Genomic DNA, 24946 nt, shown 5'->3' on the forward strand with positions numbered 1-24946 from the left:
AAATTTGTTGACTGCTCTATCACAGAGCACTCAGGGTGATGCACAATAAAATTAAACTGAAACAAGCCATACAATCAATTAAACGACAATAAAACGACATAGATAAACGGACAGTTCTCCCAATGGAGGGCTGTAGAAAGTGGAGTCCCTCAAGGATCGGTATTGGGACCTGTACTTTTCAACTTGTTCATTAATGACCTAGAATTAGGAGTGAGCAGTGAAGTGGCCAAGTTTGCTGACGACACTAAATTGTTCAGGGTTGTTAAAACAAAAAGGGATTGCGAAGAGCTCCAAAAAGACCTCTCCAAACTGAGTGAATGGGTGGAAAAATGGCAAATGCAATTCAATATAAACAAGTGTAAAATTATGCATATTGGAGCAAAAAATCTTAATTTCACATATACGCTCATGGGGTCTGAACTGGCGGTGACCGACCAGGAGAGAGACCTCGGGGTTGTAGTGGACAGCACGATGAAAATGTCGACCCAGTGTGCGGCAGCTGTGAAAAAGGCAAATTCCATGCTAGCAATAATTAGGAAAGGTATTGAAAATAAAACAGCCGATATCATAATGCCGTTGTATAAATCTATGGTGCGGCCGCATTTGGAATACTGTGTACAGTTCTGGTCGCCTCATCTCAAAAAGGATATTCTAGAGTTGGAAAAGGTTCAGAAGAGGGCAACCAGAATGATCAAGGGGATGGAGCGACTCCCTTACGAGGAAAGGTTGCAGCATTTGGGGCTTTTTAGTTTAGAGAAAAGGCGGGTCGGAGGAGACATGATAGAAGTGTATAAAATTATGCATGGCATTGAGAAAGTGGATAGAGAAAAGTTCTTCTCCCTGTCTCATAATACTAGAACTCGTGGACATTCAAAGAAGCTGAATGTTGGAAGATTCAGGACAGACAAAAGGAAGTACTTCTTTACTCAGCGCATAGTTAAACTATGGAATTTGCTCCCACAAGATGCAGTAATGGCCACCAGCTTGGATGGCTTTAAAAGAAGATTAGACAAATTCATGGAGGACAGGGCTATCAATGGCTACTAGCCATGATGGCTGTGCTCTGCCACCCTAGTCAGAGGCAGCATGCTTCTGAAAACCAGTTGCCGGAAGCCTCAGGAGGGGAGAGTGTTCTTGCACTCGGGTCCTGTTTGCAGGCTTCCCCCAGGCACCTGGTTGGCCACTGTGAGAACAGGATGCTGGACTAGATGGGCCACTGGCCTGATCCAGCAGGCTCTTCTTATGTTCTTATGTTCTTATCTGACAGCACAAAAATAAATATCTGTATGAATTAAAAAGTGATTTCTAGCTTAAAATCTAACTCAGTCAAAAGCTGTCTAAAAACTTACAGAGGCTAGAATGTATGCTTGATTTTAAAATGGCTCCCTTCCACTTTCTGACCTGAACTGTGAATATTTGCACATGGACATAAATTACAGAAAGGAAGCTTAAAGGCGTCTCTTGTGTTGCGTATGAAAGCAGTTAACTGTTGAACCAATTTATTTGGCAAGGAACTAAGCTTCAAGCCAAAGTACACCCTGGATAAACTCTCCCTCACTCTCTCTCCCTCTCTTGCCTACATTTCCAGTGCATGCAAGGCAACATACAGCTTGTTGATAGCAGATTGAGCCAACTACACAAAGTATTATTTGTTTGGGATTTCTTTCTTTAAAAAGAAAAGGGGGGGAAGCTTACTTGCTTCTAGCAGATTCAGGCTTAAACCTGCCTCTGCCCCCAAACTATTTTTACAAAAAAATATGTAGGGCAATTAGGATCTCCTTTGCAAACATTCTTGGTGGAATTAAGCGGCAATTGGCACAACTCTGCCAGTAATCCCTTTACAAGCCTTTATGAACACAACACAATAGGCTGTTTACAGATTTACTTATAGACCTGGAGTGTTAACAGACCTGTAGGAAAATTCAGGTAATTGAGGCTTTTGTCTTTCATTGAGCCCCATAGCTGTCAGCAGTTGCCATTCCTCACATTTCTTTAACTGTGTATTTTGACAAGGCTTTTGTCCCATTGACAACAGCTGCGTGGGAGGTGAAGATGTGGAGAGCTTTCTCTTCTTCCTCCACCCTTGAAATTCCTTCTTGGCTGACATTCTGTAAGGAAAGCCTGTGTATGCTGACTTGTTGCATGGCTTAAAACAGCAAACTTTCACCTTGGTTTTTGTTTTCCCAATTCTGATTGTGCTGCTTCTTAAAGACCTTCTTAGCACAAATAAACAAACTGATTTGCCAAATAATAGTTCCACAGTAAGGTGACTAAGAACCAACGTGTTTCTGGGGCTTTGGTTCCAATGAATCACACACTGGGGAGGTACTAGGCATGAATAATATACTCTAATATGATAATATAGTTCCCCTCTTTTAACATTTTTATTAAGATATACACAAGTTCAAAAATACTAGCCCATTCCTTTAAAAAATTTTGATGACACAGTGGTAACTTCAGTAGACCACAGCAGATGCTTACCTGTAAGACACTCATTTGCACATCATGGTAATCCAAACTATGGTCATTTCCTGGCCATTGGCCCTGCTTGCTGGGGCTGATGGGAGTGTAGCTCAGCAACATCTGGAGGGCCCAAGATTCCCCACATCTCTCTTAGTAGGACTGTATGCTGACTCCCCAGGGAGGAGCTTGGATCTGCTTAGCTCCTAACCTTGGCTACAGATCATGGTTAAGGTGCAAGCTCATCTTCAGGAGTTAATGCATTTGTATAGTAAGCCATAGTTTGACTTGCCTTGCCAGGTCAAAAACAACAAAGAGTTGTTTTACCTTAAAGACTTAACAAATTTATTATGTTGTAAGCTTTCATGGACTCAAGCTCACTTCGTCACTTGCAAGTTGGCTTGAGTGCACAACAGCTTGTGGCATAATAAATGTATAGTCTTTAAGACGGACATAAAATAAAATAAAAGGTATGACACAAAAGTCTTCATTGTTTTTGCTGCAAGAGATAGCTGCCCCCTCTGGAATTGTTTACAATGTTAAATACAAAGATGCCTCTTGTTAATTATCTGTGCTGTTGGTTCTCTCTTTTCACAACTATTTTAAAGTCATATGTAAAAATAAAATTTAAAAATGCACTGGCAATCTTGCTCCGCATGTTTGGGAAGAGGGATGACTTTTCTTTTTTAATTGTGAGAATTTTTGAGGAGGAAAGATCCTTGATATTTTAAAACTGGATTCTGATAATGATTGTGATTATTTATTAGACTTGTTAGTCACTTGTTACCCAAAGGTAAACACATTTAAACAGATGTAAAAACATAGCCATAAATACATTATACCATTAGCAGAATTCATGTAAAACACTCGCAATATATACACAAAACAACCCATCCATCCCTGTAATATCCAGAGGAAGCTGTTATATATTCAGTGGTATTTAAAATCTTCCAGTTCACACTTTGATGAAAATCTTTTTAAAAGTAACAGATTTCCCAAATTTATGGAATGATTTGTACTTACACAAATGATTTGTGATTTTTAAATCACCAATTTTACAGATTTGCACATTGGTTTGAATCTTATTGCCTGTGGATGAAGTGCATCTGTGCTTAGAAGTATACCTATGCATTTTCTAATTTCTCTAGGTAATGATTAGAGCCAAGAATGAGAACCCATGATCCTCCAAATGTTGTTGGACTACAGCTCCCATAAACCCTGGCCCTTGGCTATGCTGGCTGCGACCATATCTAGGAGGTCACAGGTTCCCCAACCCTAGTTCAGAGCACAGGTGTATAATGCCCCTCCTCTTACATAAATAAGAATAAATATTTATATATTATAGAAAACACTCTTTAGAAGAGTTTGTGTGTGTCCTGTTTTAAATGTGTGTTAAAAGTTAAATGCCACTCTTGTTGCTGCTGCTGCTGTTATATTATTGTTAATTAAAAGTTCATCCCGTGCTTCCTCCTGCTGAAGGCAGCAAACAGATGATAAAGCACTGAAAACATCTTAAAAGCAAAGCATATTAAAAAAAAATTAAAAAACAAAACACCTTAAAAGAAATATTTAAAAAACATTTCCAGTACAGATGCAAACTGGGATCAAGTCTCTACTTAAAAGCCTTGTTGAAAGGAGAAGGTCTTCAGTAGGTGCTGAAAAAGAAAACAGAGATGGTGCCTGTTTCCAAAGGGTAGGTGCCACAACACTAAAGGTCCCCAGAATGCTTCTAAACTGCAATATCCATTGGGAGGTGACTATGCAAGAACTGAAAAAATGTTCTATACCTTTGGCAAGAAATGCATGCTCTTTAAAAAAAAAAAAAAACCTCTTGAAAGGATTATGGGAAGGCTTCCCAAAATTCAGTGAGGCAGGAAAAAAAGGAAAGGGAAACCAGAACTAATCACTCATGCACAAAAAATTAGTGTGCAAACACCACAAAAATAATCCAGGCCCAGATCAAATCCTTGTTAGTCTTGCATTAAAAGCTGAGTGTACTTAGATGGTGCCACATGTGTGAACCCAACCACAAATTTCCGTCCTTTTCCTCCATCTGAGGGATGCTCCAAACTTTTTTTAAAAATTAATATAAATCAATACAGTGGTTAGCAGTGTACATGTTGGAGTACCATAACATGTACATTGCTAATCGTTCTTCTGATTTGTGTCAATTTAAAACAAAGTCTGTAATGAGGATCTGATGTCGCTATTGTAAATATTGTTATTCATCATTGTGTGTGTTCTGTGTTTGTTTGTAAATATTGTTATTCATCATTGTGTGTGTTCTGTGTTTCTTTGTAAGTTCTTCTTTGCTTTAAATTCATGATGTGTTTTCAAGTTTTCACGGTTTAAACAGCCTTAATATTTTAGTGTTCTATAAAAGTCTCAAGTCAGGAGTGGGGAAGCTTTTTCAGTAGGAGAACCACATGCCAGTGATGGGCAGGGCCAGAGGCCAAAGTGGTCCAAGCAACAAATGTGAATTTGTACAGTTGGTTAGTTTCTGCACAGCCTCACACACCCGTTTCTATCCTCCATCCAGGCACGCAAGAGGCATTGTCAGAGTTCAAGGACATATTCCAGGCAGGCAAAAACATTGAAGAGGGTGTGAAGCAAGGCCAGTGAGGGGTGTTGTTAGGGAGGGATTGTGATCTGGGGAGAATCCAAAGGGCCAGAAAGAGAGACTGACCCCTGGTCTAAGTAAAAGTATGGTTTGATTGGAAGTCGGTTATTTGAGCTAATCTTTTTCAGCAATAAAAATGTATCAAACTGATGCAATAAAAAGATGCTGCACATTGATGTAAAAAACAACAGTGATGTGTACGTTAGTTCCACTGTAAGGCTGCTCCAAGATATTTTGCTGCTGGAGACAGTGTAATGCATGATGTCCCTCTGCCCGCAAGTCAACTTTCATAGCCAGCCAAGTTTTTTTGTCACCTGAGGTGGAAAATTCCAACCACCTCTGCCCCCCGAGCAGTAAAAAATTAATTAAATAACTGACAATTTGATGCCCTTTCTTGATAGCAAGAATTAGCTGCTTGCGGTAGCTGCCTCACTCTGCTCCACTGCCAAAACGTACGTCTGGACAAACCTGGTAGTGCAAAGACTGCAAATGACACTCAAATAACTACGCCTATGTTTTAAAGGGTCTTTCTGTCCATTTTGATAGAAGCAGACGTCTGGAATAGCCCTCAGAGGAGAACCAGTGTCAGATGCCAAATATCAAATTTCTTTCCTGCTGGTTGCCAGTGCTTTGACTGCAACATCCAAAGTTAACCAATTCATATCCTCTTTCTAAAATAATATAACTTGAGAAGCAGCCCTTGGTGGGCAACTGACAAAATGTACTGCAATATATTCTGCAGGGAAGATAAGATTCCATGTTTTAATGTAGAAAAAAAAACCCTGTTGTTTTTGAGGTCATTTTCTGTCCATAAAGAAGGCCCCAATAGCTTCATTTGTGCTTTGCGATGGTAATGATTTCTCATCTCCAGCCAGTGAGATCTATGCATCCCTAAACATTCCAAAGGTGTCATTATCCTGCCATATGTACAGCTGAAAATAGAACTATTCCATTTCCAAAGCCAGCAACTGTGTCCAATGTAAAACAACTTAAATGCACTTTCCTCCCCACTCCCCCACTTCTCCTTCTTCTCCTCAGCTTTATGTATGTTTTTTTAAACCTAGGAAATGTTTTCAGAACTTTAGTGACATAAGATTTTAACTGCAGGATTGCACTACAGATTAAGAAATTTGGGACCAGGCTACCTAAGAGACTGCCTCGCCCCATATATTCCTGCCCAGCAACTGTACTCATAAGAACATAATAAGAAGAGCCTGCTGGATCAGGCCAGTGGCCCATCTAGTCCAGCATCCTGTTCTCACAGTGGCCAACCAGGTGCCTGGGGGAAGCCCGCAAGCAGGACCCGAGTGCAAGAACACTCTCCCCTCCTGAGGCTTCCGGCAACTGGTTTTCAGAAGCATGCTGCCTCTGACTAGGGTGGCAGAGCACAGCCATCACGGCTAGTAGCCATTGATAGCCCTGTCCTCCTCTTTGCTGAGAGTACCACATGACCCAGAGATGCACTTAGGCTGCAGTCCAATGCATGTCTGCTCAGAAGTAAGCTCCATTGGGTTCAGTGGGACTTACTCCAGGTAAGTGTGTGTTGGATTGCAGCTTTAGTCTGTACTAGAAACCAGGCTTTTAGTGTTGCAGCTCAAGTCCTCTTGGACCCAGTTAGCAGCTGAAAGTAGACCAGTGTGAGTTGAGTTAATATTTAGGTGGCTTCTAAAGACATTTTTTGTTTAAGAAGGCTTTGCCTGAAGAGTCATCCAGCCAATTTGTAGAAATTGTTTTATTATTTTTAGAGTCTACATCTTTTGTGTTTTATCTTATTGTACACCACTTTGATAGCGGTTTATAGATCAAATAAATAAATATAGCTGTTTTTCACATTGGGGTGGGCAACCTTTTTTTCTGTTGTGGGCTGTATTCCCTCAAGGGTAATGTATGGGTTGCATCCTGGCAGTGGGTAGAACCATAGCCTATCATGGGCAGAATCAGAGCCGAAAGATTAACTCATCTGGAATAAAGACCACCCTGTTCGAATTTTCAGATTAGAATGGCTACCTCAGATTAGAATTCCCTCTCCTCAGCAGGTCTGGTTGGAAGTAATGATGAGTATACAGATGACTTTTGGCTTTAATACAACAGACTGATAATGCTACTGTTCTGAAAAATGAATGAAATTCATTCCTTTCTAATGTGACACACATGCATATACATACACATACGGTAGAAGCCTACCAATTTGTTCTCAGACAGCTTGGGGATGGGAGGTTGATGTGTTTTCCTCACATCAGGGAAAAAAGATTTTAAAAACAATTTATTATTATCACAAAAACTACTGGCCCTATTGTTCTGAAACTACACTGAAAGAGGGGGAAGCACTTGTAAAAGCCGGAAGAAGAAGAAGAAGGAAATGAACAGTAAGGAAGGAATTCTGAGGAGATGGAAGAACAGGGCAAGCTCAAGAGGTTTTGAGGGGCTGCTGGTTGCCCACTTGTGATCTAGAGAATCCCAACATTTGCCTACACTCAGAGAATGATATGAAGGCAGATACAGTATTTTAGTTACAGTGTTGAAGCCAAGCGGGTCTAGGCTTGCATAGGGCTGAGACTGAAGACGGTTGCTGATCATGTGATTGAATCTAAGCTTGTGTCATCATACTTTATGAAAATTAATTCTGTTAAGTTAGTTTTGTGTTCCATGTAAAAATACTACTTTTGTTTGTCCTGAATCTCTGGTTGATGAACTTCATTGGATGACACAAGTTCTAGTATTTTGATAGATTTTTTCCCCACATCAGCCCTAGTTTTATAAACCTCTACTGTAACCCTATTAGTCATGGATTTATTTTAGAAATCAAACTAACACTTTTCCTTGTAGTGCAGAGATTAGGAACCTATGGTTCTCCAGATGTTGTTAGGCCACAACTCTTCCTTGACCACAGATGCTGGCTGAAGCTGATGCAAGCTGAAATCCAACAACATCTGGAGTAGCACAAGTTTTCCAACCCTTTTTGTAAGGAAAACACTCCAGCTCTCTAATCAGTTTAAGTTGCAGTGCTCTATCCACTTACTGAACTTACTTCTGAGTAGGCATGTATCAGACTGTGATGTTGGTCACCATTTTTGGTATCCTTTCTAACTCTGTTACATCCTTTTTGAGATGGGATAACATGATTACTTTAAAAGCATTTTAAAGAAGGTTTTTAAGGCCTTTTCTTTATCATTCATGACATTTACATTTCCTGAACAGTAACAGCTAAATTAGATTCCACCTTCCCAAAATCAGCATATATGTATTTAGGATTCTGTGTTCCAATGTGTCCCCTATAGACATTGAATCAAGATAGCAAAATCCCAAATGGACTGTGGGAAGGAGCTTTAGAAGGATCTGTCCAAATTGGCTGACTATGCAACAGAACAGCAGATAAGCTTCTGTGTTTATGTCTCACTTTGCAATTACAGACATTGAGCCTCTTCTGTCATTGTGTTGTCCAGTCAGCCAGTTTAGAGAAAAACCTTTTTGAGTTCCTCACAATCCATTTCAGACTTTACTGTGTCATCTGCAAACTTTGCTTCTGCAAGCTGTTCATCTCTAAATCCAAATTATTTATGCACAAATTAAATTGTCCCGATCTCATTGCAGATCCTTAGAGGTGGACCTCACTGAATGTTAAAGCCTGCTCTCAGCCTCCTGTTTTTTAAACCAGTTTCCATTCCACGATGGGAACTTTTGCCTCCATATCCTGTGACTGAGATGCTAGGAAACTTTGGTGAAGGTTTGTCGAATAGCACTTTCCCCCCACCCCAAATATCCCACTTTTCCAAATGCTCAAGGCAGTCCATGCCTTTATTTCATTCAGATTTTGCATAGTGTCTTTCAGGTTTGTGGTTTGTTTTTACATGTTAAAATAGGGAGGACATTGAGGACATTTTTAAAGGGAAATGCTGTCATTTGCCTGGGAAATTCATTTTTTAACATTTGTTTATATTGTAAACAGCTTTATTTGGATCTGGGTCTTTTTTTGCTGATGTTACCTTTTGTTACTTTCATGCTATAAGTATCTTCCTTTTGTTAAGCTCTTGCTTTATGATGGTCTGGTGACTAGATTGTAAGTCTGGTCTTGTAAGTCGCTTTGGGTCTTAATAATAATAATACTGCATCTAATCTACTGAGTCATCATTATCTACATGTTTGCCAATACTCTGAAATAATTCTAAAAGTTTGGTGAGGCAAGGTTTCCTTTTGCAGAAGCCATGTTGATCCTTCTTCACCAAAGCTTGTTCTTGTATATGCAGGCTATATTCTAGATCCAGTTACATGACTTGCATGCAAATAAATGTGGAAATCATTGTAATCCCTTCTGTTTGTATTACGTATCTTATTATGTCCTCAGTAGTGAGAATGTTTTGAGTTGTATTGTATAGGTTTCTATATGTAATTTCTGTTCCTTTTTATAATGGTGTCTTATATTTTTCTCTTAAATCTACAGTGTGACAGTGAGAGTGACATTGACGATAAGGTAAGACCAAATGTCCTTTCCTTGTTTGTTTTGAATCTTCTGGCTTCCCAGAGCTTCCTTTCCAGTAAAGTAAGAGGAAACTCCTGAGAGAATAATATTTTTCTATCTGCTTTCATGTCACATCTTAGAAATGTTCATGGCCAAACCCCACATGCCTTGGGTCATTCCTCTTGGGCTTTGCTATGCACACAGAATAGGGTTTGCTGTTTCTAATGGGAAGACCGCTTTTGATTAATGTGCCCTGATTGGAAGAGCACTCAGATACTGTGTTAGTGTTCCTGTCATGTTATTTTGGAGAAAGACTTCCCTCAGTAACTGCTTGAAAGGCAATATTTTATTCATAATGACTTTTGAGCATGTCAGTTTTGTAATGGGTTTAGAAGATGGACCTATGTTTGCAGACGATGCTGTAACTGTCAGAGTATATTTTGACTTCATGCTTACATATTTATCATGCAGCAATGTTTTTTTTTCCTGACCCTTTTGCTTGATACCCACATTAATCAGATGTTTGGGATGGAGAGAGATGAATGTATGGATTCTTGTTTTAACCCAGTGACCTCCACTGTCCTACAAACCCATCACCTATAGAAGAGGCAAGCTTAATTAACACCACTTAACTCCAAAGCACACCTACTGACTGCAGTGAGGTTGCTCTGTAGAATTGCATTGTGAACCACAGTCTGAGGTTGTGTTAAAAGAAAATTTCATTGCCTGTAAATAACCTTAAAGTTCAGCAGATGTTAATCTTAGGCCATGCAGACATGTGCTAGCTGCCTTGGTTCTGTCTTGGGATGGGCTAATATTGCAATGGTTGAACATTCAAACAACACCTTAAAAAAGTAAATTAAAATATGGAAAGGGAATGTGGCTTAAGGTGTTTTGAGCATATAAATTGGGAATACAAATATAATGAGCTCTCATAAGTCTCAAGAAGAGTTTGTCAAATGTTCTCATATTTGTCTTTGCACCCACATCAACACGTTTTCAGACAGAGAGTGCAAATTGTTAATCCATCTTTTATTTTAATGTATTTATTAAAACATTTCTGTCCCAGTCTTCACAGTAAAATGTTGGACAACAATAAATTATACATCAAACAGCATAAATATCAGTATAAAACAAGACAGATGAATTACAGATTAATCCAGAAAACTTCCAATGTGACATCATACTCTCACAAAGGCCTAGGCAAATAACCTAGTCTTTATCTGGCACTAGAAGCTCAACATCATCACTGCCCATTGTGTCTTAGAGGGAGGGAGTTCTCAAGGTAGGTGTCACCACTGAGAAGGTGTTGCATGGAAGGCAGCAGCTTCTGCCTCCACTGTTGAAGCATTCTGCTACTTTTGACTAGCTTTGGTGCATGTGTGACTGGTGGTAAATTCCAAATAGCACCAAGACTTCACCCCAACAGGGACTTATAACTAGGCAGCTGTCAGCTCTACACTGCCTCAGCAGTGTCAGGGGGGGCTGGAAATTCCTGGGTCTTTGGCAGGGAAGGAAAGTCCTTAGCCAGCAGTCGGGTTGTAAATCTGCCAGGCCTATCCGACTTGCCGAGTCAGAAGTCCAGAAGCGAGGTCAGTGGAGGTCCGGGATCAATTGCCAAGGAGGTCAGTCAAAGAGATGCTGCAGGGAAACTAGGTCTACACAAAGCCACGCCTGACGTTGCAGTCAGCAACAAGCTGCAGCCAAGGTGTGCCTTATAAAGAGCAGGATGGACAGCAGGTGTGAGCCCTCAGCATTTGGGCCTTAAGGAGACAGGCCTGCCTCTCTTCTGCCTGACCTTCTGCTGTCTACGTTCTGCAGGTGAGGGGGGAGTATCCTGTTCACTGTCTGTGTCTGGCTGCAGGGCCTCTGCTGTCCCTGGGGTGCTCTGCAGCTGAGGGGCAGAAGGAGCTGGATTCTCAGGAGGCTCCTCCGTGTCTCCTGCTGCTCCTGGGTCTGCTGCTGTTACTCCCGAGTCATCCTCATCTGAGGAGTCCTCTGACGGGGCCATGACAGCAGCTTCGCATTAGGTGGATAAGGAACCCAATTTCTGTCCTTCATCGCCAGCACTCTGGGGGGTGGAAATAGCTTGCTGAGGAACCTCTGTGGTATCCGGTACAATGCTTATCTCGGTCACTATTGTGGAAACCATGTGGATTGTTTGAGCATGTGTTGTGTAACCTATCCCAAGCAGTATGTAGATTATGACAAGCAGTGCTGTTCTGGTGTGCCGCAGATTAGTGTGTTTGTACTAGTGCAGATACAGGTGAGAAAATTCATAATAATAATAACAGTGAAGATTTTTGTGGGTTGTATTCAGAGTTAGTCATACTCAGAGTAAACTCACTGAATTTAATGAACATTGCTAACTTAGTTCCATTAATTTCAGTGAGTCTACTCTGACTCTAGTTCATTAAATAAATTTGTTAGGGTTGTATCCAGCTAATTCTGAATAGGAATTAGTTGGATACAGCCCTAACAGCTTTATTAAATGAACTAGTCTCCACTTTATCAGAGGCAAGAAGTATTATTTGAGAAAGAAGACTCTAGTCCTCAAAAGCTTATTACACAATAAGGCTGCAATCCAATACACACTTACCTGGGAGGAAGTCCCATTGAACCCAGTGGAGCAGAGTAGACATGTATTGGATTGCAGCCTAAGTCTTTTAGCTTTAACGGCGGATAGAAATATTTCAAATAAATAGAAATGTTTTAAAAAATAGCTTTGATAATTGGTTTTCAGTTAAGCCAGGAATGGACAAACCAGGAACCATGATTCTGCAAATTCCAAGGTTCTTTTGAATTCCAGTTTTATATTCTTTCAAGTATTGGGTGCATTCCGTAAAATGTTGGACTGAAATACAAAATTATAAAACTAACAAAGGATGCAGAAAATATTGCATGTTTCCAAATTTAGAACTGGGTTGTCATTTGGCTTACAGATTTTTAAACCAATACTATTTGACCTCTGCTGAAACCACAGGAGGTAAAAATACCACAAATGCAGGAAGATACCTGGGAATCCTACACTAATAAATCAGATTTCCCTTCACATCTGTTAAAAATCGGGAAAATATGTCTTGCCTTTCATCCTTTCGCTGCCTTCTCTTAAAAGTCTTGCTGAATGTTTAAAGTTGCCCCAGATGAAACCACAGATGCATATTGACACACAGGGCATGAGGGGGAGTACTGGATTAAGCAATAACACCCTCTACTATGTTGGGCGGGGGGGGGGGCTGCTACAGTTAGATAGGGAGGATTGGTGTTCCAGTTAGCTGAACTGAAAGAGAAAGGGGAAGTGGGGTTGATACGGCTGAGTTTAGCTGGTGCAGACACAACCAAGCTGCACCTGGGAGAAGGGCTACAGCATGAATCAATGGTATTCTTAGCAGGCCCAGTACCTGCACTGGGGAAAAACACCACCATCCCCCAGTTATCTCCTAGCAGCGGTGCATGAACCCTCTTCTTGTTTGTTTTTTCTTTTACGTCACATTAATTTTTATGTTAAAGTATCCTAATCCAGGCTTTCCCAACCAGTGTGCCTCCAGATGTTGTTGGACCACAACTCCCATCTTTCCTGACCATTGGCTGTGCTGGCTGAGGCTGATGGGAGTTGAGGTCCAACAACATCTGGAGGCACACTGGTTGGGAAAGGCTGTCCTAATCTGTTGACAGCAAAGCCCTACACTGCTTATTCCCTAGCTACATAAAGGGATGCCTGTTTCCTTATCAACAGTAGCAGATGGTGGAGTGGCAATACTTACCTGATCTCCGGCCAGTGGAATTGCTGCTGCTTACTGGGAGGGTGTGTGGTAGGTGCACGTGGCGGGGAGGTGCAAACACACTGGCAGGAGCGCAGTAAAGCAGGTGTTCTTTAGAGAGGGAGTCTCCTTGGTGGTGGCATCTCTGTTGTGGAAGCTCCCTCTTTCAAAGTGGTGCTATTACCAGGCAATTTTTTAAAATTTATTTATTTTGTTTTATTTTCCCAGGCTCTGAAAGATTTGAGCTTTGGCTCTTTAATCTTCTGCTTTTTATCTGTTTGTTTTTTGTATTTTGATTGCTTGAGATTTATTGAGTTGTTCTGCAATGAACTTACTCTGGGAGCCATTGGTTGAAGAACAGTATAGAAATGTCTAAAATAAATACAGATAAGGTTTCTGATAATTTAATAATAGTAAAAGAACAAATGTACACAGCAGCATCAACAAGCGATGAAGTCTAAATAAACAGATGGATAAAAGCAGCAGTCAGGACCAATCACCCATTAAAACCCCTGGAAAATGAAAGGATCTTAACCTGTCATCTAAATGGTAAGTGTTGGTACCTGCCAAACTTCTTAGTGGGTGCTTGGTAGAGATGGCCAGGAACAGTAGGACTTGCTGTGCCACACAAGTGGTTGATCTCTGGCAGAGCTAACGTTTCTTCTGTGCAAAGCATTCTCTGTGTTTACATCTCTCCATATTATTCTTTACCATGTCTATTTTAAGTTTTTCTCTGTCCCGTCTAGATTCATGATAACAGAGGGTAGAGTTACACAAGAAAACAAGGTGGAACTCAATTCTCTCATATTATTTCCTATGCTGAATCACAGTATATCTTGCATTTCCCCAATCAAAGAAGGCAAAAAAGCAATCATTTAGAAAAACTTCTTGAAAGATCTGCCAGTCAATGCTCAGATGAAGTTGTAAGTGACACGTAGTTTTAGTATATAGCTGTGCTATTAATGATTATCTAAATTACACTGGGTTGGCCCGGCTAGCAGTATTACATCGGAGACTGACGTTTGTTAGATTAGGTTTGACTTCACCTTGTAGTGAAGAAATTGAAATCTGAACAACATTGATTAGCTTTCAGAATGCGGCATCTGAGATTACCTTCAGAGGAAGCTGCGTTGCGTATGGCTTGTAACCTAACTGTCCTCAGAAAAAGGAAGAATATTATATCATTCTGTACAGATGATATTTGAAAAAGGTGGGGTGGTTGGGGGCCAGCTGTCATGCTTCGTTTCAACTTATGGACTAACCAATGAGCCTTTGCACACAGAAATGGAGAAAGAATGTCTCCGTGTCTTTTCTTTGTATTGCTTTCTTGATCTGTAAAGACACAAAGTAAGGCATCCATTTCATTAAGTAGGTCTCTGCCTCTAAACAGGACTATATTTCATGGCTGCGAAGACAAATGCATGCATCACATCACTGTAAGTGGAGGGAGAGGCTCTGAGCCTTAGCCTCAGTTCCTGGATGCAGCAATGTTTTGGCAGGTGATGCTAATTTGTTTCATCAGGTACACCTGCCTTAGGCCATATACTGTGTTTGTGTGTGTGTGTTCTTTTGCACTGGGGACCTTAGAAAATAACATTGCCTGCGACAACGTTTTCAAAGGTTACCACAGGCTTGGAGACTGATGTCTCATGTATAGAGCCAAAGCCAAACCCTGGTTCTTTTTCTCAGAGCATCCTCTTTTTCTTAATCCAGTTTAATAAAGTCTGGGATGGATGAGCTCACAAGTACTTTGGAATAATTGCAGTACTAAAATATTGTTCCAGCTGATCATCTATGACAAACCACCTCAACAGATCTACACTCTTATATTCAGTCCCCCTTCTCTGTTCTGTTTTATAAAAGGAAATGGGAAAGATTGCCTTATATACTCAGTCAGTCACTGTGTTCTGCAGGTAAAGGCCTCCTTCAGATACCATGTTCTGCAGGTAAAGGCCTCCTTCAGATACCATCTCATCTAAAGGTCTGTTCTGCACATAGCATAGGAACTGGACCTTTAGCGCTGAGGCACCTACCCTTTGGAATTCCCTTCCCTTAAATATTAGACAGGCACCATCTCTATTGTCTTTTTGGTGCTTACTGAAGACCTTCCTCTTTCAACAAGTAGAGACCTCATCCCAGTCTGCATCTGTGTTGGAATTGTTTTTTGGTTTTTTAAAAGATGCTTTAAAGATTTGTTTTTAAAGATGTTTTATTTTTAACATGTTTTAAATATGTTTTAGTGTTTTTGTTTGCCTTCTGGGAGGAAGGGCAGGATATAAATTTAATTAATAAATAAATTATAGCTTTCTTGATTTGAGAGAATCACAGCATTCCCACAAAGGTAGAGTTTGCAAGGTGTGGAGCAAAACCCTAGGGGTGTTTTGTTTTGTTTTTGTTTTTCCTTTGGCCTTTTTAGTTTGCATGAGAGGGAGAAAAAGACAGGGATCCCCAAACTGTGGTGATAATCGTCTGTCTTCTGCAGTGACTGTGGCATTGCTCTGACAGCCCATAAACATTGCTACTGAAAATATATACTTCCTTTACTAGCTACAACAGCATTAACAGACAGCAATTACCCTTCATTTTCAGGAACTATAAAGTCTCCATTAATTCAAGATTTATGTAGTTATAGCATTTAGCACAGGAATAACACCACAGAGAATTGGTTTATACACATGTAATGAGAGAGCTTATGGCATACTTTAGTGAACATTAACATAATAGAGTAATATAAACCATCAACAGTTCCTCTTATTGTCTCTTACCTGCTTTAGCGTTCGGATGAAAAGAGGCAAGCAGCTTGGTAATGTGTTCTGTTAAATGGCATTCTGTGAAAAGCCAAAAGTCAAGTTGCATAAAATAAGGGAATGACTAATTCCTTCTCATCATTATTCCAAAATGTTGCTGAGACTTTTGCTAATAACAATGTTTGGAACAGTATTAAGTATCAAATGTGGGATTTGGGGCTGAGGGATAGAGAAGAAGAACCTATTACCTTCCTTCAAAGTAATTCAACATTTGTACGCTTTCATTCTTGGGCTCCCAACTGCTGCGAGTGAAATTATGGGTTGTCAGTTTAATTGTATGGGCCCAGAGCATAAGCGAGCTCTACAAATCAAGGGTTAGATATCAGGCATTTCTTCATTTACTAAATAAGACACTGAGTAGGGAGGGGGAGGGGTGCAGATGACATTGCGATTCTAAGTTAATTAAATATTCACTGTGTATGCTGTGATTTTGTGTTTTAATGGTGGCAGGAGAAAGCTTAAAGCCTCAGGTTGCTAAGACCTGGAGATGAGATGAAAAATGGAGTAGATTTTTGCACAGTGCTTGCCACCAAAGGATATCCTTAGTTTTCAGTTGTTGTTGTTATGTGCCTCCAAGTCGACTGCGACTTATGGCGACCCTATGAATCAGTGACCTCCAAGAGCATCTGTCACGAACCACCCTGTTCAGATCTTGTAAGTTCAGGTCTGTGGCTTCCTTCATGGAATCAATCCATCTCTTGTTTGGCCTTCCTCTTGTTCTACTCCCTTCTGTTTTTCCCAGTATTATTGTCTTTTCTAGTGAATCATGTCTTCTCATGATGTGTCCAAAGTATGACAATCTCAGTTTCATGATTTTAGCTTCTAGTGATAGTTCTGGTTTAATTTGTTCTAACACCCAATCATTGGTCTTTTTTGCAGTCCATGGTATCCGCAAAGCTCTCCTTCAACACCACATTTCAAATGAGTTGAGTTGATAGTTTTCAGTAATGAAGTGCTTTTCATGGCATGGTAGCCTCGGATCACAGTGCCACCTGGACATGGACTGTGGCAGCAGATACTTGTGACTTTTCTTAGAACATTCATTCCCTCCTGGGTTAGAGTGAAGGGAGAATGGCTCTTCTAAAAAGATGCTTGCTGTGAAACATGCATGCATTATCTAAAAACATAGGAAGCTGACTTATACCAAGGCAGGGTCATGCTAGGCATGGCATTAAATGTGTCTTTCTATTAAACATGCAGGCTTGTGGTGCTATTGGTTTAAAAAAAAGGGGGGGAAAGAAATGCAGTTAGCATCAACTAAGGCCATATCCACATTGTACATATAAAATACATTGCTTTCCCCAAAGAATCTTGGAAACTCTAGTGCTGGGAATTGTAGCTCTGTGAGGGGTAAATTACAATTCCCACAATAATTAACAGGATCAAAGCAGGTATGGAGAGAGAATTTAATCCTTCCCTCCCCCTGTTGTGGTCCTGAGGTGAATCCCTTCCTCCTATTTGCATTGGGAGGAAATTCCTCCATGATGTAATTGCCAGAATAGCTCCACACCAGGCAGGGTGGGGCCACATTTTTATTTCAAGTGGTGTTGTTGGCCTCTCTTCAGCAGCAGCTGGTCAGAGGATGGTGCTATTTGGCCCTCCTGAATAGTTATCCAGCAGGTAGAGACATAGGAAGCTGTTTTCTGCCAGGTCAATTCACAGGTCCATCTAGCCCAGCACAGTCTACACTGACTGGCAGTTGGATCCCCAGGGTTTCAGACAGAGGCCTTTCCTGGCCGTCACTGGAGATGTCACTAAGCTGTGGTCTTACAAGGAAGCATAGAGAGCTCCCCCCTTCTTCTCTCCCCTCGCAGATTTGAGCAATTAATTGATGAATTTGATAAAATTCATATGATTAATTTATTAAGATTTCTTTAATAGGGTAACTACTTTAAACCATTCTCTGCGCCTTGACCTGCCTGTGCTCCTTTAGGGTGACATGGAAGAACATATAGAAAGTGACAGCTTGCATAAACAAACCGCGGAGCTCAAAACAAAGCAACCTCCCTCGTCGCCATCTTGGCTGGTAGTTCTCCCAAATGTCACAGCCTCTGTACCAAATTCTAAACACAATATTTCACCTATCAAAAGAAAGCTGCAGGCATCTGTTCCTTTCATAGCTTTGTAATTTCTGTCCTCAAAAAAAAGAAGAAGCTTATTGTCTTTGAAGTCCAGGTCTTAGGATACCAGCTGCCATCTATGGGGAAAGGCTGTATCACAGTAGTAAAGCACATGCTTTACATACAAAGGGCCCCAATGGAAGGCATCTCCAGGTAATGCTGAAAAAGATTGTCTGAAACACTGGCTAGCTGCTGCCTCTCAATGCAGGCAGTACTGAGCTAGATGACCAATGGCCTGACTTGGTTTAATGCAGCTTTCTGTGTTTCATGATCACATGGTACTCCAAAGACAGTAGTAGCAGCATTGGCATTATCATTAACATTAGCATTTTCATCCAGCTTTTCAGCAGAGAAAAGCTCCCAGAGTGGCTTACAAATATCAACGAGAAAACAGTCCCTCCCATCAGGCTCACAGTCTGAGAGACAAAAGGAAAAGGTACTGCGAGGGGAAAAGCAAGCTCGGGCACTAATTTTTATTTACAGAGATCTTGTAGCAAATACTAGGAATGGAAATATCTGCTGGTCTTTCAGCAGAGCTGATGGAGAAGCCCTCTCTCCCGCTCTTCCAGCCTGATGGAATATACTAATTTGCCATGTAAGTGCCAAAATAATTTACTTAGATACAAAACTAGGAACTGAAGTATTACCTGCTGAATGTGCTCATGTGCTCTACAAAGGATACTTATCTGTCATATTTCTGAGGATCCTGGATTGTAGTTAATGAACCTGTTTGTGGCATGCCCTCCCTAAGAAGATTTGCCAGGCCCTGACACTGTATTACTTTAGTGGTTTGGTTAAAACCTGGCTGTTTCAGAAAGCTTTCAGCTGAGATGGAGTAGTTTTATATCTTCTTGTTTAGTGCTACTGCTCCCTGTGATGCATTTTTGTATGTATTTGATATTTATTCCATTTGATTTTTTTTACATTTTATATGTTATGTGATCTTTAATTGTTTTGTCATGTTAGCCTCTGAGTATATTTTTAAAGAAAATTGAGGTATCAATTGCAACAAGGCAACTCATTTTACCTGCATTTTATGGTTGACAAATTGTCTATCAGTTGTCAGACTTGTGCTTGAAGAACAAACTGCACACCTTCCTGTCTCTGCTTTTTCAAGTCACCTGAGTGAGCATTTCCTGTCCCCAGATTCCTCTAACTCTGTACGAGTGTGTGTTTGGTTTTAGTGTCTTCATAGCAACACAAAAGGAAGCAATCACACACACTTAAGGTATGTGATCCTCCTAAATGGAGCAGACTTGCTGGCTCCTAAAGATTAGAAAGTTGAGAACCCAGAGACATTAGCTGAAGGACAAAACAACGAGAGTTAGAAAACTGGCATCTGTTTAATGCCTGGATAAAGGTGGCTGGTTTAATAAAGGGAAGCCTTGGTTTGACAGATGTAGCAATGTGTCAGTATTGAAAACATCTGTTTTCTTTGTTACACAGTCACAATATTATGTTTAGAATAGCCATGTAGCCTTTTAGTGACAAAATACTCTAAACAAGATGAACATATTACTATAATCACTCGGGAAGGATAATCCAAATTTAATTTATTTATAGTACTCTGAACGCAAATAAAATAAATAATTACAAAACATAAGAGCCCTGCTGAATCAGACCAATGACCCATGTAGCTCAGCATCTTGTTTTCACGGTAGCCAACTGGATAACTGTTGGAATACTTCAAGCAGGACCTGAGTGCAACAGCACTCCCCCCACTTGTGATTCCCAGCAACTGGTATTCAGAGAGACAATGAGTATGCAGAGGCATCTCCAGATCAGCCACTTTGGCCACAAGGGAATGAACCTCTTTCCAGAAGGCCAGGAGCTCAGTGCATCAAGCACACACCCACGAGTTCTGTCCAGCAGAATGGCAGTTGTACATGTGACATTCTCTGCAATATATCAGATAACCCCCACCCCCCTACTGGCTTTCGCCCTGCATATCTGTAATTAATGTTGATTGAGTTAGTTTGTGATTTGTTAGGTCAGAAGAGCAGCAAGGAGAAGAGTAGCCTTGCTCTGGCCTCTTTGCCCTGCTGTCAAACTCATAAGAACATAAGAAGAGCCTGCTGGATCAGGCCAGTGGCCCATCTAGTCCAGCATCCTGTTCTCACAGTGGCCAACCAGGTGCCTGGGGGAAGCCCACAAACAGGACCCGAGTGCAAGAACACTCTCCCCTCCTGAGGCTTCCGGCAACTGGTTTTCAGAAGCATGCTGCCTCTGACTAGGGTGGCAGAGCACAGCCATCATGGCTAATAGCCATTGATAGCCCTGTCCTCCATGAATTTGTCTAATATTCTTTTAAAGCCATCCAAGCTGGTGGCTATTACTGCGTCTTGTGAGAGCTCATTCCATAGTTTAACTATGTGCTGAGTAAAGAAGTACTTCCTTTTGTCTGTCCTGAATCTTCCAACATTCAGCTTCTTTGAATGTCCACAAGTTCTAGTATTCTGAAAGAGGGAGAAAAACTTTTCTCTATCCACTTTCTCAATGCCATGCATAATTTTATACACTTCTATCATGTCTCCTCTGACCCGCCTTTTCTCTAAACTAAAAAGCCCCAAATGCTGCAACCTTTCCTCATAAGGGAGTGCTTAACTTGCTTGTTACATTAAATATAAAAATACATAAGTCAGTTACTTAAAAGTAACTCAATGTTATTTAAATATTTAAAGAATGTGGTGCAGGGGTTAGAGTGTTGGACTCGGACCTGGGAGACCAGGGTTCAAATCCCCATTCAGCCATGAAGCTTGCTGGGTGACCTTGGGCCAGTCATTGTCTCTCACCTACCTCACAGCATTGTTGTGAGGATAAAACAGGGAGAAGAGAACTGTATATACTACCTTGCACTCCTTGGAGGAAAAGTGGGATGTGCATGTAATAAATAAATAATGTGAGGATCATTTGCTGTCTTGAAGTGGACTCAGTTGGGCATTGTGATCAAGTGGGCACCTGCAACCTTAGCTATGATGGTCTTGTCTGAACAATTCTGGGATATAGCATTGGTAATGCCCTGTATTCTATCCTTGGCTTCTCCAGGTAATGGCTATCAGGAAGCAGACCTGGGGAAAATAAAGAGATTGGATTGAGACATTGACTCTCTAGAAGGCAGCTCCTTTTGTCATATGCCTATTTTTCTCACTGCACAGTTAATTAGAGATGTGAATGCCTGGGGGGAGGGAGAAGGAATGGAAAAAATCAGAAAAAATTGAGTGGGTGTTTTGTTTGCTCTGTTTCTTTTTGTTTTCTGAAAAAATGGGGAGGAAAGAAAAAATGGGGTTTCCCCCAAATTTTTCCTGGTTTTTCTTTTTTCCTTTTTTCTGGCTCTTCATATCTCTAACAGTGACTTCCAGTAATGGAGTCCCTTCCAGAACCCAAGACTGTGGATGGATTGGCTGCCCTTCTGCATCCATCTGATTGTGAAATGTTGCTGTTCATATGTCATTGTTAAATGCATGCTTGGTAGCTGCTGTGCCACTGAATACCAGCTGCAAGGGAGCACCAATGGCTGAGAACTATCGCCTTCATGACCTTCTTGGAGACTTCTTGGAAGCATTTGGTTGACCTCATTGTGAGAAGCAGGATGCTGTGGAATAGATAGACTTTTAGTCTGATCCGACAGGGCTGTGCTTGTGTTTGATGTTTCATTTATAAGTTTGCCACTGCAAAATGCTTGCAAAATGTCACTTATGCTGTCGATATGGACATTGGAAAGACAGCCACAGTTTAATATGTGCAAGTGTCTAGTTGCCTCTAAGAGAAAGTAGGCATTGGTGAAGCACTGAAACAGCACGCATGTGTGTTGTTTTGTCAAAGGACTGGATTCTGCAATGTATTGGCATTAATGTTTCACTAAGTAGCATTTCTCTATGTTTGCCCACGTTGCTATTACTTTGCTGCTGAGAGATGAGGAACCTTTGCATCAACTACCCGATCAATAATCCGCTATTGTTGCTTTTTTAATGCCTCTAAATACATATACACATGATGAAGAGGAACTGCCAGCAGAATCAATAAAACAGATTTGGAAAAGAGAGAATGGAGGAGGTATGGGGACCCATACACTTATATTTATGTGACTGGCTGATGATGCTATGGTCTACCTTTTCAGTCTTTTGTACTCAGTACATGTGAGTATATATGCATGCAACTGTACTGTTTGGCTTTTTTAAAAAAGGGAGGTAAACATGTGAGACAGAAAAGATGGTAGTAAAACAAACAAGCTCAGTGCCAACAGCCAACTTCCATCATCCTTGACCATTAGCCATGCTGGCTGGGGATGATGGGATTCAAAACATCTGGAGGGCACAAAACTAGGAAAGGCTATGCTGGATCCTTAGGATCTTCATCAGAGGCCCTTCTCCATGTGCCCCTGCCAAATGAGGTGAGGTAGGTGGTTACTAGGGAGAAGTCATTTTCAGTGGTAGTGCCCTGGTTATGGAATGTCCCCAGAGCAGCTCACTTTGCCACCTTCATTGTAGTCTTGTTTGATGAAAACTTTGTTTTACTTTCCCAGGTTTTTTTAATTACATGTTTTTAGTACACTTTTAGCTATTGGCACTAAGTTTCCCTTGTGCTAATTTTTAAGCAGTCTTATATTGACTTGTTTTTATGCTGATGTTTGTGCTTTTATCCTATATATGCTCTGTATAAGCATACAAAGGGGTAGCCATAGTTTCCTGGTTTAGATGAAATTGTTAAACTGTGGTTAATTTATTGATTTATTTTATTTATTTAAAATATTTCTATCCCGCCCTTCTACCCTACAATAGGGCACTCAGGGCGGCTACAATAAAATCGTACACATATATAATAAAATACACAATAAAACATTAAAAATTACAGTAAATTAAAATGTATAAAATACTATTAAAATACATAAAATGCATTATACATTATGCACATACATACATAAAATGCATTATGCATACACATAATGCATAATTCTGGAATGCTTCTCCCGATATTAACCTACCTTTTCCCTTAGATCTTCTGAGGCCGTTCTCCAGGCTCCCCCTCCGGAGGAGACTTGGAAGGTGGTGTCAAGGGAGAGGGCCTTTTCAGTTGTGGCTCCTCAGTGAGAGCTACCTGGAGCTTTCATTGACATCTTTTGGGTGTTAGTAAAGTCTTTTCTTTTTCCCCAGGTTAGACTGAGATGATGATGTTTGTTATTACTGTGCTGTCAAAATGTCCTGTGGCTGTTATGAGGGTTGTTTTCTTCTGTTTTATGATATAATTTATTTATATTTATGTTTTAAATGTGTTGTAAGTAGCTTGGAAACCTTTGGGTAACAAGTTATGTCTGCCATTAACAGGCTATGCAACTAGACTTCAAGTTTCCCAGTTGATTTTTGGAAAGGGGTCTTCCCCACCCCCCTCCCTGGCATTTGCAGGCCGTTTTAAAGGTCCATCTCCCAAGGCTTCCCGTATACCTGTGTCAAAACTAGTTGAAGGCCTTTTGGCTAAATCTTTGTCAGCAGCTGACTTAATTTGTGGCTTACTGCTCCTGACAGTTTATTGGGGAAGCAAAGTGTGCCTTCATCTCCAATAATAAACAGCCCACCCACAGATACTTTGACAGAGTTAATGGTTTTTATACAAAAATGGACAGACTTAATGTTTCGGCTGTAGCAATCATCAGTTCTGATCTCCTTAATGAAATTAGATTAAGTGCACCTGGGAAAATGCTGAGATGGCACATTGCCTTCATCACCTCCTTTAATTTAAAACCAATTTGTGGGGAAAATATTCTCTGAATCTGAGAGATGCAGTAGAAGAAGGAGGAAGTGAGAGGTAAAAAGGAGATTTTAAAATCTATCTGGATAGCTGCTGGCACTTTTAATTCTATTCCCCAATGACAATGTGAAATATTAAGTCTTAAGAAACGAGAGTTTAAAAACTTGTTCACTAACCTTTCTTCTGCCTTTCAAAGAGAGGAAAGAAATACCTTTAAAGTCACGTCCAAGGACACAGCATTGCTCTCTATGCATTTATTTTATTTCCAGAGGGACATCCATGTTAGTCTGTTGCAGCAAAAACAACAGAATCTTGTGACACCCTAAATTCTTTAAGATGTTAACAAGACTCTTTCTCAAGGTGGGGCAGAGCCCTACCATTATTTTTTTCTGCACCCCTAAATTCCTAAAGCTATAGCCCAGCAGTCTGATTCACGTATATTCATACATTTCTTATAATTCAGAGACTCTATAGAGTCTTTTCTGTCCACCTCTCTTGGTATAAGCAGAACTGAAGAACTATAGGTATATCTAGGTATTTGATGCTGACTCCTAGAAATGTGACAACTTTTCTCCTCTGATGTTTTTGTCTTAGAATTGCTTAAGTGTCCATTGTATTTTTGCAAGGGAGGAAGATGGGAAGAAAACCAGAGGACTAAGTTGATTTTGCCTCCAGGGACACCTCCCATAGTTCTGTCTCCCATTAGCTAATGCGTCCACTGCCTTACCAACTCCAGGGGTTACCAGCAACCACTTCTTTATTGTTTGTATTTAAGTTGTATCCCAGCTAAAAGACAAGTCAAAGCACTCAAAATGACAAGAGTGTCATTAACTTAATACCATTTCATTTAATTTTCCTGCCTGCATCCCCTCCTTGCAGGTTGTTGTTAGGGTCTAGACATGAGGGTGGGTGCATATCCATAATGGTGGCATCAGGGGAATGGCCATAACTCAGTAGTAGAGCATATACTTTGCTTTGCT

General features: G+C 40.6%; 1 protein-coding gene across 27 annotated transcripts in view; it reads left to right on the forward strand.

The window, feature by feature from the left end:
- Positions 1–24946, forward strand: part of FBRSL1 (fibrosin like 1) — a 999197-nt gene that overhangs the window by 669041 nt on the left and 305210 nt on the right. For all 27 annotated transcript variants that reach the window (XM_061603171.1, XM_061603169.1, XM_061603170.1 and 24 more), the window contains one exon: positions 9519–9548. In XM_061603171.1, coding sequence (XP_061459155.1) covers positions 9519–9548 — 30 coding nt within the window. The remainder of the gene's footprint in view (positions 1–9518; positions 9549–24946) is intronic.

The sequence above is a fragment of the Rhineura floridana genome, chromosome 19 (assembly GCF_030035675.1).
Source record: "Rhineura floridana isolate rRhiFlo1 chromosome 19, rRhiFlo1.hap2, whole genome shotgun sequence".
NCBI classification, from domain to species: Eukaryota; Metazoa; Chordata; class Lepidosauria; order Squamata; family Rhineuridae; genus Rhineura; species Rhineura floridana.